Source organism: Parasteatoda tepidariorum, chromosome 7 (assembly GCF_982258835.1).
Source record: "Parasteatoda tepidariorum strain Cologne lab strain chromosome 7, Ptep-v5.0, whole genome shotgun sequence".
NCBI classification, from domain to species: domain Eukaryota; kingdom Metazoa; phylum Arthropoda; class Arachnida; order Araneae; family Theridiidae; genus Parasteatoda; species Parasteatoda tepidariorum.
Genome location: NC_141761.1, coordinates 23,957,037 through 23,974,735, shown reverse-complemented (window position 1 = coordinate 23,974,735; position 17,699 = coordinate 23,957,037). Strand labels below are relative to the sequence as shown.

The 17,699-nt window shown below is 30.5% G+C and overlaps 1 protein-coding gene across 1 annotated transcript in view; it reads right to left on the bottom strand.

The window, feature by feature from the left end:
* Positions 1 to 225: 225 nt before the first annotated feature.
* Positions 226 to 17,699, bottom strand: part of LOC107454508 (uncharacterized) — a 29,106-nt gene continuing 11,632 nt past the window's right edge. Inside the window, exons 9-17 of the mRNA XM_043055570.3 lie at positions 16,747 to 16,925; positions 14,144 to 14,307; positions 12,914 to 13,000; positions 11,806 to 11,905; positions 6,258 to 6,321; positions 3,817 to 3,862; positions 2,520 to 2,575; positions 991 to 1,066; positions 226 to 680 (exon numbers count right to left, since the gene is read on the bottom strand). Coding sequence (XP_042911504.3) covers positions 522 to 680; positions 991 to 1,066; positions 2,520 to 2,575; positions 3,817 to 3,862; positions 6,258 to 6,321; positions 11,806 to 11,905; positions 12,914 to 13,000; positions 14,144 to 14,307; positions 16,747 to 16,925 — 931 coding nt within the window. The 3' untranslated portion in view covers positions 226 to 521. The remainder of the gene's footprint in view (positions 681 to 990; positions 1,067 to 2,519; positions 2,576 to 3,816; positions 3,863 to 6,257; positions 6,322 to 11,805; positions 11,906 to 12,913; positions 13,001 to 14,143; positions 14,308 to 16,746; positions 16,926 to 17,699) is intronic.

Genomic DNA, 17,699 nt, shown 5'->3' with positions numbered 1-17,699 from the left:
TATCATGAAGAACATTTCATGGATTTCATCGCTGTATAATGTATTTTTCTATTTCTGTCGCCTAATGTCAAACGTTTAATTGCTGTAATATAGCAGTTTGGATCTTTCAAAATAATAAGTGAAGATAATAATAATTCTATACATATTTTAACAAAAAAACAACGAATTGGAACAAATTAGGAAGAAAAACAAAACAAAATATTTTGATTGAATTTAAAGAGGGTATGACTATCGCTTATTTTCTTTATTTTTCTAACTATAGTTTCAGTGTAAAAAATAATGCTGCAATTCAAATAAAAAATATTTCCTTGAAGGCAAAAAAAATGCTATTATGGAAAGGCATTTAAAAAAAAAATTTCTTAAAGCATAAGACATTTGTTATGCTAGTAAAAATAAGCTTAAACTACTTAATAATGCTTAATAGTGGCAAGAAATACTGTTATTATCGAAACTATTTGATTGTTTGAACATAGTCAATCAAAAGTGGTAAAAATAATTCACCTGATCAGTTTTGCATGCTGTTATGGCTGCTCAATTCTTGCTTTCAATCTTTTAACAAGCTTTATAGTGTAAATGTAGACATATTCAGACAGTTTATATAAGAAATCGGACACGGATATGATAGAGGAACCAATCCAAATTCCCAAGAATCCACCAATGTTGCTAAACAAGTCGATAGGCTGAAAATATTTAGAAAATAAATATATATAAAAATAATTATATGCATTCATATTATAGTAGACAGTAAATGATGTTGTCAGTGATCTTTAATAATTAATAATTAGTAGTTAAATTACTAAATAATTAATAATTAAATAACTAAATTATTAATACTTAAATTACTTAATAATTAATAATTAAATTACTAAATTATTAATAATTAATTTACTTAATAATTAATAACTAAATGAGTTAATAATTAATAATTCAATTATAAATTAAATTTTTTATGCATAACTAAATTTTATATTTAAAATAAATTTCACTTACCTCCATTTTTGGAACAAAGGTGATAATTCTGGCCTTTGCACGCTTGAATGATACTGCTATATATACGAATCGAGTACTAGAAAAAGAAATATATTGAATTTAGAAAGTGAATATTGAAATGGTTCTTCCAAAATATATAAACAGAGCAGTAAAGCTAAGGATTAATGCAAAGAATTGCATCAGTATTCCTCAACCTACAGCCGCGGACCGGTCAACCTTTCATAATTTTTACATGACCTTGTTGAGAGGGAGGGGGGAGTAAGCATTGATTGTTTATATGTTAGACTACTCTGATCTAATAATTTTATATTTAATTGTGTTAAAACATGCCTCAAAGTAAAATACAATAACATGCGCGGTATTGGTGCGGCTTTAGAAGACACCTCTCCGGTTTATCTCTCGTTCATGGAAAGTTGTACAAACCCGAGAGTAATCCGTCACAATAAATAAAATAGAAATAATTTAATGTTCATTGTGCGACCCTTCACCATCTGAACCACTCACCAGTATAGGTCTGCAGCCCGCACATTGGAGATCACTGATCTACACGACGTCTGCTAGATTGAGAAGAAAAAAAATTGACCTTGGGGGGTTTATATCGGCTAATATATCTAAGACAATATATTTAAATATTAAAAGATCCTAGTAACGTGAAACTGATCAGTTTCTCATGACATTAGAGACACATCATTACATTTTCTGAGAAAATTTAACCACTCGATTTACTTACTATGTTGGAAAAGTTTTAACTGATTGCACGTTCGATGTAAGTTCTATTTCTGAATTAGATTTAATATATAATTGTTTTATCATTGCATATTACTCGGCTGAACTACACATGGGCTTGTATGCTCAATACAAAGCTGTCTTACCAGCCTAAAGATAAGACGCCACGTACAGAAGAACAGCTTACACAACTAAGAATGGTACGGTACAAACATACATCCGCAGAGTAACAGAGAATTATTGAAGCCCACTACCTCTACGCTTCAAAATGTTTGGTAAAAAGGCAATATATGTAGGCCACCCATTAAGGATACAAAAGTTCTAATATTTTCTTAAAAATTCCATGCAACATTAGTACTTGTTTCCATCGTAATTATTTATAAAAATTCTCTTACATAATTAAGGAATGACTTTAAATATTATTAAACTAAATAAAAAAAAATTTTAATGTTTTTTAAGAAGAGCTAAGTGTCACTTGACAATAAATTAAATTAAAGAAGTGACATAAAAAATGAAATAGCATAAAAATTTAAATATTTTATACTTTGAAAATTGTATATTTTTTTTTTATAATTTTTTTCGCTTTACCTTTAGATGTTTATTAAATACAAAGATGTTATGCTTGTAATTTTGTGTTCCTCTTATGTTTGCAGAAAACTTCATAACCAACATCTGCGAATTTTTTTATTTACTTTCAAAATAAATAATATATTAAATGGATGTTGAACTGATTATAAAAACAAATGTAAAGCTTTGAACAATGGAATTATAAATACATTTTTATAAACTTCGGGAAAACTTACACATTATATAATCCAGGGTACAAAAATTTTCTTTCATGATAATCAACAAAAGAGTCCTAAAATATTTAATATGGAAAATTAATTTTGCATGCAACAAAATGGAAATACAAAATTGCATTTCTCTCAATAGACTTATGATTGTAAAATGAATTAACTGTGAAATGGTTTCAGCTAAAGTGATTCTATTTAATTTCTCGCATCTATATATATCAGATCATAATATAACTTACATTATTAGTATATCATTATTTTTTTATTTGTACTTTAATAGCATTTTTGAGCTAATTATAGAAAAAAAACAATCGGAAAACATGTTCTAACGTCAAAGAAAACAATAATCATGTGTTAATGGTTGTAATATTTAATATTACGTTCTCAACTCATCTCTCAAAGACTCAGCAAAATTTCTAATCTAAGTTAGTTTGTTTGTTAGAACTTTGTTATCCGGACTTTGATCTTCCTTAATATATTCTCCTAAAGATTTTTTTGTTTTGAAACTGAATGAAGGATTCTCATTTTTGTTATAGTATCTTAATTTTTTTCTTCAAAATAATATCAGCAGTTTGCAAGTGGGATTTGTCAAAAAATCTCAACTCCGTAGCAAATTTTTATTAATTGTTTTTACATATTTTTAATTCTTAAGAGGGAGAATTCGCGGCGGAGACGTCTATGGTTCTGCGTCGAGGGTCGTGTGGTACGAGCAGACACTGGATGATGCGTTACAGACTGAATGTGCTGTGCTATGGTTAGTGATGTGACTAAGCGATCAGTCACTGCCATGCGCACAATTCGCCTGTCATCACGTGAAGTGATGCACTGAGGTGGATGCAATCGAACACGTCGGTCCGTCGTACCCTCCTGCATCCGACGATCACATATCCGCATTACAGTTGTTTGGTTTCGTCCAACACGACTACTGATTTCCCTGAAAGATATTCCACAATCTCGGTAGGCCACTATCCTTCCTCTGTCGAACTCGGATACTTGATCAAAAGATGATCGCTGTTTTCTACGAGGCATAATTGATCGTTTTTTGAAAAAGCCACAAGAAAAACACAATTGACGAACTTGAAATCGTCGAAATCTCCAAGCCTTAAATAGCGCTTTGAAGTGGAGCCACAGGTGCGCGTAATGTGCGTCGGCGCTGAAATTCTAATCATTTGCATATCTCACCTCCGCTAATGCCTGTTGCAAGCATGTTATTTGCATGCTTCCTTCAGGGTGTTGCCAGCAGTGTATTTTTAATACTTATGATATGAATAATACTTATTAACTGAGTCAGAATGAAATAGCTTACTTCATCATTTATATTCTCTAAGTGCTTGTATTTGAACGATCGAGACCTGTAAAATAATTTTTGAAATTTTATTTAAAAAATTTGACACAAAAATTAAAATGCTAACAGTAAATTTCCGCTCTCCAGCCACAACATTTCTAGTTTTGATACACTAATGTCGAGACAATAAAAAATATATATATATGTATATTGAATTAAACACTTTGTATAATGAGGAATATATTTTTCAAAAAATTATTCGCTGAATAGAAATATTTCGTATCAAATAAACGTAGATTATTTGTTTTTTTTAACTTTTTTATTACATTTTTTTAACATTTATTATCACAGAGTCAATATGTTTATTGAGATTATAAAGGATTAATACATATTTTTTATTTCTAAATTTTTAAGTTTATTTATTAATACCATTTATTATGCCTAAACTTAAAAACTTTGTATAATGAAGAATATACATAAAAAATACATTCACAGAAAAAAATCTTTCGCATCAAATGTAGATTTTTAAAACAAAATTTTATGACACTTTTTTTTTAATTTATTATTACAGAGTAGATATGTTCATTGAGATTGTAAAGAATTTTACTAATACATATTTTTATTTTAAATTTTCAAGTTTATTTACTAACACGGAAATTGAAATACGAGTTTGTGATTTAACAATTTTGGATAGGAGTTATCAAGGCAACTTTAATATCAGATATCTGTTTCAATATCTGTTTTTAATAAAATCTAAAAATCCTTCAATAAACTCGTTATCTTTCATCAAACAATAGTTTTATAAAAAAAAATAAATCGTGAGTTTTTGAGAATAAATTGAATTTTCGTTTTAGATATGACAAATATATGCACAAAATTAAATTGACATCAAAGTTTTGTGTAAAAAGTATATTAAAATCAATTTAGTATATTTGTGAAGCACGTGAAATTGTGAGTCTAGGTTTGAAAAGGAAAAAAAATATGATCGAACTGTTGAACAAGTATGAAATTGATGCTGAAAAAACGTAGTAATGCTCTTAAGCCATTTACTACATCTAATCAAACTAAAAGAGAAATTAAAATTTATTACGCTTTAAAGAGAATGGTTTGAGTTAAAAATGTATCGAACTGTTTGTTGCGTAACAATACATTATTTAAATTGTTCAATTTTATGATTATGATTAAAAATGACTCATTCAATTATGATAGTTTGATCTTGATCTTGGACCACAAAATCTGATGATTTCCTTGAAGGGTGTGGCTTCACTTCTTTTCTACTTTATCGTTTCTTGGATTATTTTTTTCATTATTTTTATCTGTTGGTTAAATTTTTTCAGAATAAAATTATGCACTGTAAGAAAATCAGGAGCTGACACTATAAAATGTTTGCACAAAAATCTCTTTTAAAATAATATAACAACATTTTAAAACACATCCCAAAGACAGTGCATATTGTTTAAAAGTTTTATTTCTTTTCTAAAAATATTATTATTTCAATTTAATTTATATATATATATTTATTTAACACATTATGAACAAGAATTTTTCACAAATTTTAAATGTGTTCCTTAAATTATAAATGCATTGTTATTTTTAAGTTTTTGTACGGATTATGGAGTGACTATTAGATGAAAGTTGCGACCTCAAAAATTAAATCAAACAGCTATCAAATTTTATTGATTTTACCGTCTGTTTTAAGGCAATTTATCGCTACTAACGATTATTAGACATTCTAAAGTTCGTAAAATTCCACAGAGTTTTTTCAATATAATCTATTTCGAAAAGTCTGGTGGCTGTGACTGCAGAAGACGCAATAATTTGGCTATTAAAACTTCATTTTTATGTTTTTTTCAACTTCTTTTCTATTTATAAATCATACATTAATTTAAAATGCATAAAACACCCCATAAAAAAATCCCGGATCAAATTACTATAAAAAATACCGGCACTCAGGGTGCCGGTACTTTTTACCATAAAATCGATATTTTTACGGGCACATGTTACTGCACAAAACGTCTGTTATACCGTAATGTTTGCAGTAATAATTACAATAAAACCACTGTCAATCAAATATTACTGTATAATAATTTAAGGAAAATAATTTCTTCTTCGGTAAAATGAACTTTACGGATGATGACGCCAAAGTTCCAATACTTAATAGCTTAATTTGATCCAGAATTTTTTACAATTCATATTGAACTTAACTTGCTTTGGAAACACAAGTTTAATTGGAGATAGACAGAAAGATAGGAGTTAATTGCACAACCATAATCGGTTATGCTGCATTTACATATCGTGAAAGAATAATATGTCCGGATTTTCACACTCTTTTCTTAATCAGAAGTTATATCTGACTTAAAAATTACATCATAAAATCCAAGTCAAACTTTCATTTTTACCAGTCTTTCAAGCAGAGATTTTTTTTCTAAATTAGAAAAATATTCAATATGAAAATTACTCACACGCATGGATTATTGCTGCACTTTCTCAAGCAAATATTTCGATTTCGTTCTAAGAGTCTTTCAGCTAAACAAAGTATTAAAAATTACATTACAGTAGTAGTATTAAAGAGAATGTGCTTTAAATGCTTGTCTATTGAAATCTTAAAATTGCACGCTCAATTTATTAAAAATTAAATGCTTACATGTTTATTTACTTCGATGCTAAATGTTTGTAAGATGGCTAATATGTAAGCAATGCGAGATGTTAAAATGTTTACTCATTTTTAGAAAATATAGTTTTCAAAATTATTAGTTTATGCCACATTTTAGCTTCGCGAGTTAAAGTAAATTAACAATTAAAATGGGAGTAATTAACCTTTCTATTTATTTTACTCCTTACAACAGTGAAAAATATTTTCAGGAAAACTGTAGGAAAATTTTGAATCTCGAAAAGTTTAAAAGACAATAAATTATGCAAAGTGCCAGTCCCGCAGTGGACTGATCATTAAGACACGGTTCCCAGCAGATCACCGAAGTCAAGCATCACTGGCTACGGTCAGTGCGCGTGTGGGTGACCACTTGGATCAGTCTGCGTAGGGACCGAGGGTGTGCGGTATTGGTCCTCTGTGCTACCGTAAAGTGCTCGACTTCGCGCGCAGGTCGTCGGGCTACCGAAGCAGGTGTGTCATCCCCTCCGCAGAGGATCAAAATTGTGATGGCATGTCTTCCGATCATCCTCCGGGATGTTTCCCAGACCGTCGCCAATAGCCCATTGTGCAGCTCTAGTGCGACGTAAATTAACAACAATAACAAAGCAAAGTACCAAATAAGAGAGGAAATATATTTTAAAAAAATGCCATACATAAATATAGGGTGATTATTATTTACAACTTTATGATTATAAAGAATTTATTTTTGATTATTTATGATTATCACAATTTATTCATAGTGATGATGATATTTGTTTTTAGAAAAAAATACAGTTCAGATACACTAAATCAGCATAATGCCAAAACATCCGATGAACTCTAAAATGATCATAAAAACAAAGTTTGTTTGTTTTGTTTTTTTTTTTTTTGCATGTAGGAACAGCTTGATATAAACGTAGCAATGTAAGGGAGTTACGTGATTATATTGGAAAACGTGATTTCGATCCCTGCCGGCCAAACTCCCTGTGTACAAAATGATGACTGATGCACTATAAATCTGCCGGGGTGACAAAGTTCTCCGAGTTCCCATAACAAATGAATACCTCTGGCAGGGCTCGAAAAAACTCAGAAATTTTAACCGTCCCAGAGGACGGCTTGTCCAACAATGTATCCGTCCTCCTTTGAAACTAACGCGTCGCTTCTAAATAAATAAAAATATAATTTTCTCTTACTTATCACAAACATTTATCTAAATTGCACAATGAATTAGTAGTTACTAGGATTACAAATACTAGGATTACATTATACAGTAATAAAAGAAATACTAGGTTACTAATAGTAACCTAGTATTTCTTTTATGAAATAATTTAAATGACAAAGGTCAAGTTATCTGGAATGTCAATTTATCCGAGGGTACTGCGTTTTTTAAATGAATTAAATATGACGTTTGCCAGTTCCACAATCAAGTCAATGATTTACAGAGGTTTCGGCACAGAAATCTGAAAGGTGTTTTCCATTTAGGTAGATGTTCATAATTGCGTTTAACGCTTCTTGTTTAAGACCAGTACGTAATGTGTGAGGTTTTTTTTTTTTTTTTTTTAAGTTCATTGCTGAAAAACCTTTTTCAACCGCTTCAGTACTCCCAGGCAAAAAAAAAAAAACATCAATTCCACCATGCGCAGTATGTTGCTGTATTTCTATATTATAGGGTCATTTTAGAAGTGAGGAGCTAGACTCTTGTAAGATAACAAAAATTGAAAATGTATCACGAACATTAACGAACATCAATGGCCGTCCGCGCGGACGTCGGATTCGAGAAATTCGTTGTCCGCGTGGAATTTTTGACCGCCGAGGACGGGCGGCCCTTTTCGAGTCCTGACCTCTGGGGATACTGGATCGGAGATTGATCGTGCTCTAGTTGAGTTCAAAAATTACGATCTGCGGATAGATGGATGATGAGTGACTGTGTCCTCCTTTTAAAGCAGGTTGTGATGTATGTCTGTGGTGGAAGTCGAATTCTCAGCCATAGATAGCGTCATTGTAGGAACAAAAAGCTCATCTCTCTCCCTTAAAATAGGCTTACCAGTATTGACAAATAGCCTAAGAGAACAACTAGCAGTCTAAGAATGAGTGCAACAAAAGTTATGCATTTAGACTTCACAGCAAACATCAAAGTTTTTTTTTTATTTAGAAAAAAAACTTATTTTTTCCGTAAAATAAACGACATATTTCTGAATAAAAAATGAACAAGCTTTGCTCTAAAACGATAACTCTGGATTTATTTTGCAGATAATATTTTTAGTTTTAACTTTTATTACCGAAATGTTGGTCAAAATAAGTTTGTTAAAACGCTTTACTGGTGATAAGTGTTTACAAATGATATAATATAATTGTTTTTTTTTTGTTTTGCTTTTCTTTTTTAATATAGACAGATAATGTTAAATTGCTGTTTTTCAGCTTGTGTATCTTTTGACATTTTGAGGAGCATCATTGTGTTGAAAATATGATATTATAATAATTAATAGAGATTCAAGTGCATCCATATTGGTTTTTAAACGCAGAATAGTTCATAAGCTCCCAGGACTTTTGAATAGTTTAAGGACATCATTCCGAAATTGAAATCCGTTTCATCAGCACGTAATAGAGCCCCACTGTAAGAAAGGATTTCTCAAAATTGAGCTAAAATGTGCAAAAAAAAAGCTTCCAAACAAATAATAGTCGAATTTGAAAGCTCCATGTAACAGTATTCGAAATTGAAGCAGCATATACTCAATATTTTCAGCAAAATGCATTGTTTCAAAAGTTTTGTGAATGAGAAAATGCGTGAGAGAGAGATGTCCGTTGGTGGTGAGCTTGATTTGAACCATGGACAGGGCTCATCAGGGTTCGTAGTAGGTTGCTCTAAATACCATAGTTGTGCACCCCAGTTCAGGGAGAATTAGAAGCTTTATATAGTGGCCACCGCAATGACGTATCGTAGCGCTGTATTTCCAATTTCAAAGATACAAAGAGTTGCAATTTCAAAAATATTGTCCCTATAGCTTTCAGGAAATCGGTAATTTTAATTTTATTCTTTGCTTATTTCGCTATATCTTTAAAAAAAACATTTAAATGAATGGAAAATATGATATGATGTGTCATTGCGGCTGTCATTATACGAGGGTTGTAAATTAAATAGTGGCAACTTAACATTGAAACTCACAGAAGGGCGGGCATGCGCAAACAGGATATAGAAGTGGTAAGGTGGCGCTGTTGTCGATGTGTAGAGTGCAAAAAACAGTCAATATGCTTAGAAGGGTAGTTGTTGTGTGGCGTTAAAGTGAGGAGTTTCGTTTCCATCGCTCTAAAGCATGTTTTCAAAAGTCTTAATGACGAAAAAAGACGAGATGCTTGAACCCATCGTGCTAATGTCCTATACGGTAAAGCATTTGCTCCACAGGCTTCCACTAATCCTCGAGAGCATTCTGTTTCCTTTTTGCCACGGGCAACCTCGATTTTGAGCCACGACCGCTGATCACCTTTTGAAAACATGCTTTAGAGCGATGGAAACGAAACTCTTCACTTTAACGCCTCACAACTACCCTTCTAAGCAGATCGACTGTTTTTTGTACTCTATGCATAGACAACAGCGCCACCTCACCCCTCCCATATCCCATTTGCGCATGTCCGCCCTTCTGTGAGTTTCAAGGTTCAGTTACCACTATTTAATTTGCAACCCTCGTATAAAGCTTCCTATTTTAACCAGGTCTGTTGGTTAGAGCATCCTACAACGAACCCGGTGGTCCTGGGTTCGACGAACGAATCTTGGTCAACCGACAAACATCAATCTCTCTAACACATTTCTTCCTCCACATCATATTTTAATCTATGCATTCTGCACAAAAATGATCATATGGTTACGTACGATTTTCGAATTCGACTATTATTTGTTCCGAAACAATTTTGACACATTTTTGCTCAAATTTGAGAAACCCTTTATTATAGTGCAGAATTTATAAATAAGTTGAAAACAACGAATCTCTTAGATTGCCAAAAGTCTATTCGAAAAGATAAATACAAATAGATATATAGCATCTTTCAGTAAGTGCTAATTACTCAAATTAAGAAACATAAAGTTTGAGTTTGGTAACAAAATAAATATCAATATATGTTTAAAGAAATGTATTACGAGTAGATATTAAGCAACTTAAATACTTTACTAATATTCGACAGTTAAAAAAAATTAATAGTGTTGTAGTTCAATGTAGCATTGCGACCAAAATATTATCCTTCCCTTGTTAAATTGAACACCAAAAAATTTTGAAAGCAAAAAATGTCATTTGTTTGAAAAGGGAAGATTATCTTCAAAGTGAAGGTAAATGTTTACTTAAAATCAGTAGTTTTTTCAATAGGTGGTACGTAAATACTTCTGAATTATTACAAAATCAAGTTTGAGTTAAGTTTGCCAAACAACATTTACACATGAGTAAAATATTGTCACTCTACAAGAAGAAATTTTGATATTGTATATTATAATATTATTTTTATGTAGCTTATAATCAATAATTGTGGCTCCTGTAATGAAATCTTGCATACGAAAGACAAAACAGAAAAAATGGTTTAGAAATATTTTTGTTACACAACTCTGAGGCTACTGGTAGCAATACGTTTACACAAACCGTTGCTCTAAAACTATGAGAAAAAAATACAATCAAACTATTCTCAGTTATCCACAATAAATAGGAAATTCATAAAATTTTCTCTGAATCTTGAATTATTTGACGAAATTTTCCTTAAATATCACGTAACGCTTCCATTTTTTCCCTTCTTCTCTTAATACTTATTGACTTAACGAATTCATAAAAATGAATTTCACATTCATTGTGCTTCAAAAATGTAATTCGTTATTGTTTACAGTCATTTTATCACGAAATCACGTGATTTTTGTTAAAATACGAACTTCCAAATAATTTGCAAAAATTGATTCCTTATTCTTAGGTTGTCTCAGCATTTTTAATCTGATTTTAAAATCGTTTGCGGGTATAAAAAGGTTAAAACACAGCTAAAAAGCCGTAAAAATAGCGTAGCAAATTGACCTGGAGATCAGGTTTCCCGGGTTCAATTTCTGACAATGACTGAATACTCATTCCTCACTAATTGTATTTTCTACAGTTATAATATTTTACATTATTTTTCCCATTAAATCGTGTCAGCCCATATATAGCATTAAACCTAAAGTTTTACTAGAAATTCTCAAAGAATAAAAATAGTAGTTATTTCATAGATTTAATAAACAGTTTGCTTGGAGCATTTTACATTGAACGGTTTTGTTAAAGGGAAGTGAAAATTGTACAGATTTTGAATAAGCCATGTTTATACGGTAGAGGGTGCTAATATAAATATGGTATCATAGACACATTTCGCAAAATATTGAATCTTACATTTCTTGCACAATTTCGCCATATGACTTATGCTTATTGAACGAGGTGCACATCCGTACTGCTCCATATGAAGATTAAAGTTGCAACTCTCTATGCAATCCTAAATAAAATATACATGATAAAACATCAATGAAAGAAATGTTATATAGTCAACTTTTTAGAACGATTCCTGACATCCGGACAAAAATAGACACTACAGCGTAAGCTCGTTGCATCGTGAGTGCAGAAAAATTCCGTAATAACAAACACATAACTAAAAAAGTCTACTAATAGTACACTGGCAATCATGAATTAAGGAAAAACTACAAAAGTAGAGATAACTGACCCAAAAATAAGCCATTCACTATGAAATTTGATTATATTTTGCTAGGTTGTTTTTTATCGCCAAACACGTATAGCTTCTTAGCCCCTTAATTTATGACCAAATCCTTTCGAAATTTTGTCTGTAATATGTAATCCAAATATGTAAAACAATATATGCTTATTTAGAGAAAGCACGTTTTTTGTCTGAATTTGTAACTTAATTAATTGTTGGCACTAATTAATTAGCATATTTGAAGTCAACCCCAGGAACCCTTAAGATTGACTCTTAGTACGGAAAAATCTGATCATTAGGATCGGAAGTTAATCAGAGAGATATCTTTTTTGAGCATTGTACAATTACTGGGTTCTGCTTCGCAAACCAGGTAATTTAAATACATCTTAACTCACCATCATTAAATCTTAACATAAACTTAAGATTTAATTTTATTGCTCGTCAATAGGTTGCACTGATAGGAACAAAAACAAAATATAATTTCAAATTAACATTTTTCACGAACAATGAGCCACCAACAGAAAAAAAAGCTATTGTCACACGTGTAGATTTGTTTCGAATGGATTACGTGCAGAAAAACATTTAATAATAGTTTAATTATATTAATTTATATTTCAACTAATTTTGAAATCTGAAGAAGAAAATCTGATTCCAAAACAGAGCAATAAACTGTATAATTCTATCTCCTTTTTCTTTGAAATTGATATTTTTTTACTGATAGGTCGAATCGGAGTACTTGATACTTTACAATAAATCACGTCATGCAATAACAGCAATAAAACAGGAACTTACCATGATATCAAAAAATTCATCTGAAGTTCCTTTATTCAACACTGAGCAATTTGTATCATAAGGGTCGGGTAAGAGATGTTGCTCGATCTAATTAAAAAATTTGGTTAGCAATTTGATGGTAATAGTCAAAAGTTGTGAGTTATATACGTTAATGTAAAAATAGAAATATGCTACACCTAGATCTTTTTATTCTATTCAGGAAGCATTTTGCTTCACCAAAAGCAAAATCTATTTGACATTTCTGTTCCCCTCATATAATATTGTAAAATATTTTGTGACATAAGATACATTTAATACAAATCTTATAACAAAATATATCATTTGAATTAAAATTAGGTATAATTTTTGACAAGATCTAGATTATAAAAGATATTTAGATGGGAAGCTGCGATTCTTTTGCTCGCTGTTGGAATTTTTATTCTAAAATTACGATAAAATAACCAACAGCTGTTTGTCCATACATTTGATCTTAAAGTTAACGGTTAAGAACATCTTACACAGTTACGATTTTCAAACTGTTTACAACTAGTATGGTTAAAAAACTATGAATACAAAACAGTACAGTTTTTTAACTATTTGCAACTTCCCTGATTTCACATCCATACAAAAAACATTTAACAGGAAATTGGAGCTAAGCTTTTCGTTAGGTAATGGGCATTAGAGTTAGATAACAGGCATTGGAAATTCTTCATGTGTTGAAGAGAATGGAGGAAATATTGTGGTGAGAACGATAGGACTTGAACCCCGATTCTGTAGATTATGAGATTGCCAGATTGGTTATAATATGTTCTCCGCTGCAAGGATCAAAAATTTGCTTCACTAGGTAGTCCTATTTGATGCGATAAAATTCTGTTTGCTTAACAGTATTAGGTGAAAGCAATTAATAAATTGTTTTTCTAACAATTTACAGTTAAAATATTATCTTATCAATAGTTATTTGATGTTTCGTTTGAATATGCTAAAATAACCACTAAATAAATTGTCCTTTAACCATTTTTTCTGAAAACTTTCTAACAGTGCGGTACTGGGTGAAAATGATATTTAAAACTTCTTTAATTCTTTAAAGGTGTTTTTTTTAATTGGAGCTGATGCATTAACTGATGTGGCCATTATTAAAAAAAGTAGACTTAATTTAAAGTACTGTAAAAATTATAGAAAAACTCCAATTTTCATCATTCTAAAAATTATAAAACCATAGTTTGGAGATTGTACTTTGTAAATCATACTCACATATTCAGTTATTTGAAGAAGATGATATCCCGGTAATCCAAGCCTTAAACCATGCCTAAAAGGATTCACAAGCTTTCTAGAATCGTGTATTGTAAGATAAATGGCCGGCTTGGCCAAAGGATCAATGTATTCATCCAGCTTTATATGTAAGACGAAAACAATATCTGAGAAAGAAAGAACATTTCCATTTTAGATTTCATACCATTTGCTGCATATTCAATTTAGAAGTCTTACAGGATAAGTAAGTAAAAGCTGTTGTGTAATATCTCTCTGAGTACAATGTTGTACAACTAAAAAATTGGGGGAAAGAACACTATATTTCAGGCTAATACCAAATCAAGTTCTCATATGCAATTTAAAATGTGTCATTTAAATCTAAACACCTAAAGTGCTTACACCTGTCTCACGTGCATTCACACCATGCGCATGCACCGTAGGCCAGAAGACCATGATCTTTGGCCTCAAGTCAAAAATTAAATTTTCAACTAAAATATGTGTGGGCAGTTTTAATATAGCCCAAATTAAGTATTCATAATCATTCTAAACGTTATTATTTACTTTTTGGACCGACAAGAGTACAATGTAATGAAAAATATGTTAAAAAAAAAATTTTAAATGTAACTTTTAAATTTTTATTTCAGAAATATATACAGGAATTTCACCTTACTGTTACATTTTTATCAGAGAAATTAGTCTGAAATCATAGTACAATTTTTCAATTTGTTCGATTAGCTAATACTCTTGACAAACTTATAGTTTATATCTTATCATTTCGCATTTTACAATGTATAAATCACTTTCGAAACTTAGTTCCAAAAAGTTCCACGTGGTAATTAGCTAAACTTTTTTTTGTTGCCTTCTTTGATGTTTCTTCTTTCGAAAAAACCTGCCCCATTTTGCCCGTGTTGCAAAGGTGGACTAAATATACCGAAAAACAAAAATTATGTTTTTTTGTTTCATGTTTTCGCTTTATTTTGTAATTAATTTGCGTAATTTTGAAATATTACTTCGGAAATATAATTTGCTTTAAATTTTTAATATGAAATTACGAAAATTATTATATTTTCATTGCTATATTTAATTATTTAAACTTACTATATTATTATTTTTGTTTTTGCTCGCCATATTTCAGCCGACATTTTGTTTTTTTGGGTATTATTAGTGTATTTCGAAATTTCAACTATGAATTCAATTGATCTGCACATAAACACCCCTAAATAACCCCCCCCCCTCCCAAAATTTTGAAATAAATTTTATCGAGATATTCATTTTGGCCACGAAACCTTGGATGCTGGCCCACTGTGCATGCTTGTAGAAATTTGAATGCGAGTTTGCGATAGTTTGTTGTTGCCTTCTAAGTTGCTATACACCTACAGAAAAAGTTCACCTATAAAATATGGATTATGTTTTTATTTGTTTAATAGGGATAATTATGTTTTAATTTTTAACTTTTTATGAACTTTATTAAATGATTTTATAACGAATAATTTCTATCCACATCGGTTTTAATAAGCCTAGTTTGAATTCATCTTAATATTCTCCTTGTGCAACGCTTACGTTTGTTTAACAAGCTAATTTTATTTTAAGATATATTAAATATGTACACATTAATCTTAAGTTAATTCTGGCTTTAAATTGCATCGTAAAATTAACTTTATTGATTCGTATGTGTATCTTATGTTACTATCAAAGAATTTGTTTTAGTTTTACTGAATACAAAGAATAGTGGCTGCAACTTTGCACCAAAAGAGCATTCTCCTGTTGTTATGAAGTACCAAGAAGTTATTGATGTTGTTTTAATTTACCGCTTTTGCGAATTGAAACTTTGACTTACGTGCCACCATTTTTGGTGTTTTAAGATACACTCAAAATTTTATCAACATAATTTATTGAGGACTTTAGCTAGAAATTTTTACATGCCTAGTTCAATATAAATTATATCTTTAAATATTTTTGTTTTACTTGACTCAATACTTAAATTCGAATGATTGCACAGGTTAGATCAATAAATTAAGAGTTGAATAGTGCATAAGAAAATAAGCTAAGTATAAAGTGTTACACCTTTAAGAAAAACCGTCTTCAGGCAAGCTTGCAGGTAGTGAGAATCAGTTTTGAATATTATTATTACTAGACTCATCACTTTAATTCGAATGATTATACATGTAAGATTTATCAATTCAGAGTTGAAATAATGTTTTAAAAAATGAGATAAGAGTATTACCTCTTTAAAAAAACGGTTTTCGGACAATCTTACGGGGACAAGAGAATCCCGCTACGGAATATTTTTGTTTTACTTGGTACGTACATTACTTTAATTCAAATTATTGCACAGTTTAGATTACCAATTTAGAATGGAATAATGGTTTAGAAAAGGAGCTAAAAGTGTTTCCCCTTTTAAAATAAAAACAGTAACCTTTGCACTCGATTATGTAAACGAACATACTGTGTTCCAAACGTTATAAAGCACATTTCAGGGATTTATTTCCCAAAGATAATGGAACTTGCTAACAAGCGAAAGAAAAGTCAGCTGGGAATAAGTTAAAACAACGTTAATTTAATCGGCTTTCACTTACATAATTTATACGGAGCATCTGTTTACTTACCTTTCGTAGTTACAACTTTAGTCTCATTTTGCCAATTATCCTTATTTAAATCTCTGCGAACAACTGCTCTATTGTAGAATTTTGTAACAACTTCGACATCAGATTTCAGTCCATAGGATAGACAAATTGCAGATTCTCCATCATTGTCGGTAAATGGTACCAGGTGAAGCTTGTATGTTCTTCAATCGTACAAAAATAAATGAAATAGCTCTAGTATATCTAAGAGTACATGATATATATATATATATATATATATATATATATATATATATATATATATATATATATATATATATATATATATATATATATATATATATATATATATATATATATATATATATATATATATATATTTATGTCACGGCGAGATCGATATCGGTGGTTGTTGACTTTCACCGACAAACACCAAATACGTCAGTGAAAGATTGAATATTTCATTATATTCTTGTACATTCGGACCCTCACCGGTGTATGTCGACAATCACAGATATGCTTTGGTGAATGTTCGAAATATTTATTACATTCGATTTGATATGAATTTATTCGTGGATATAATTACATTTATTCGATATTTTAACCCTACACTGATGTTTTTTTAAGGTTAAGTGCCACTGCCCGGTATACCCTACACTGATGTTTTTTTAAGGTTAAGCGCCACTGCCCGGTATACATTTACCCGATACTCCAAACACTGATGTTTCTTCTAATCTATCGTCAGTAAGTATTAAAATATAGAATAAATATAAATATATCAAATAAATATAATAATATTAACCAACAAATTAATATAAAATTGGATATAGCAAATATTTCGGACATTCACCAAAGCGACTATGTGATTGTTGACATTCACCGGTGAGAGTCAGAAATAAAGGTATTTAGCAAATATTTCGGACATATACCAAGTGACTACGTGAATGTTGACATTCTCCAGATTTCGGTGTTATATA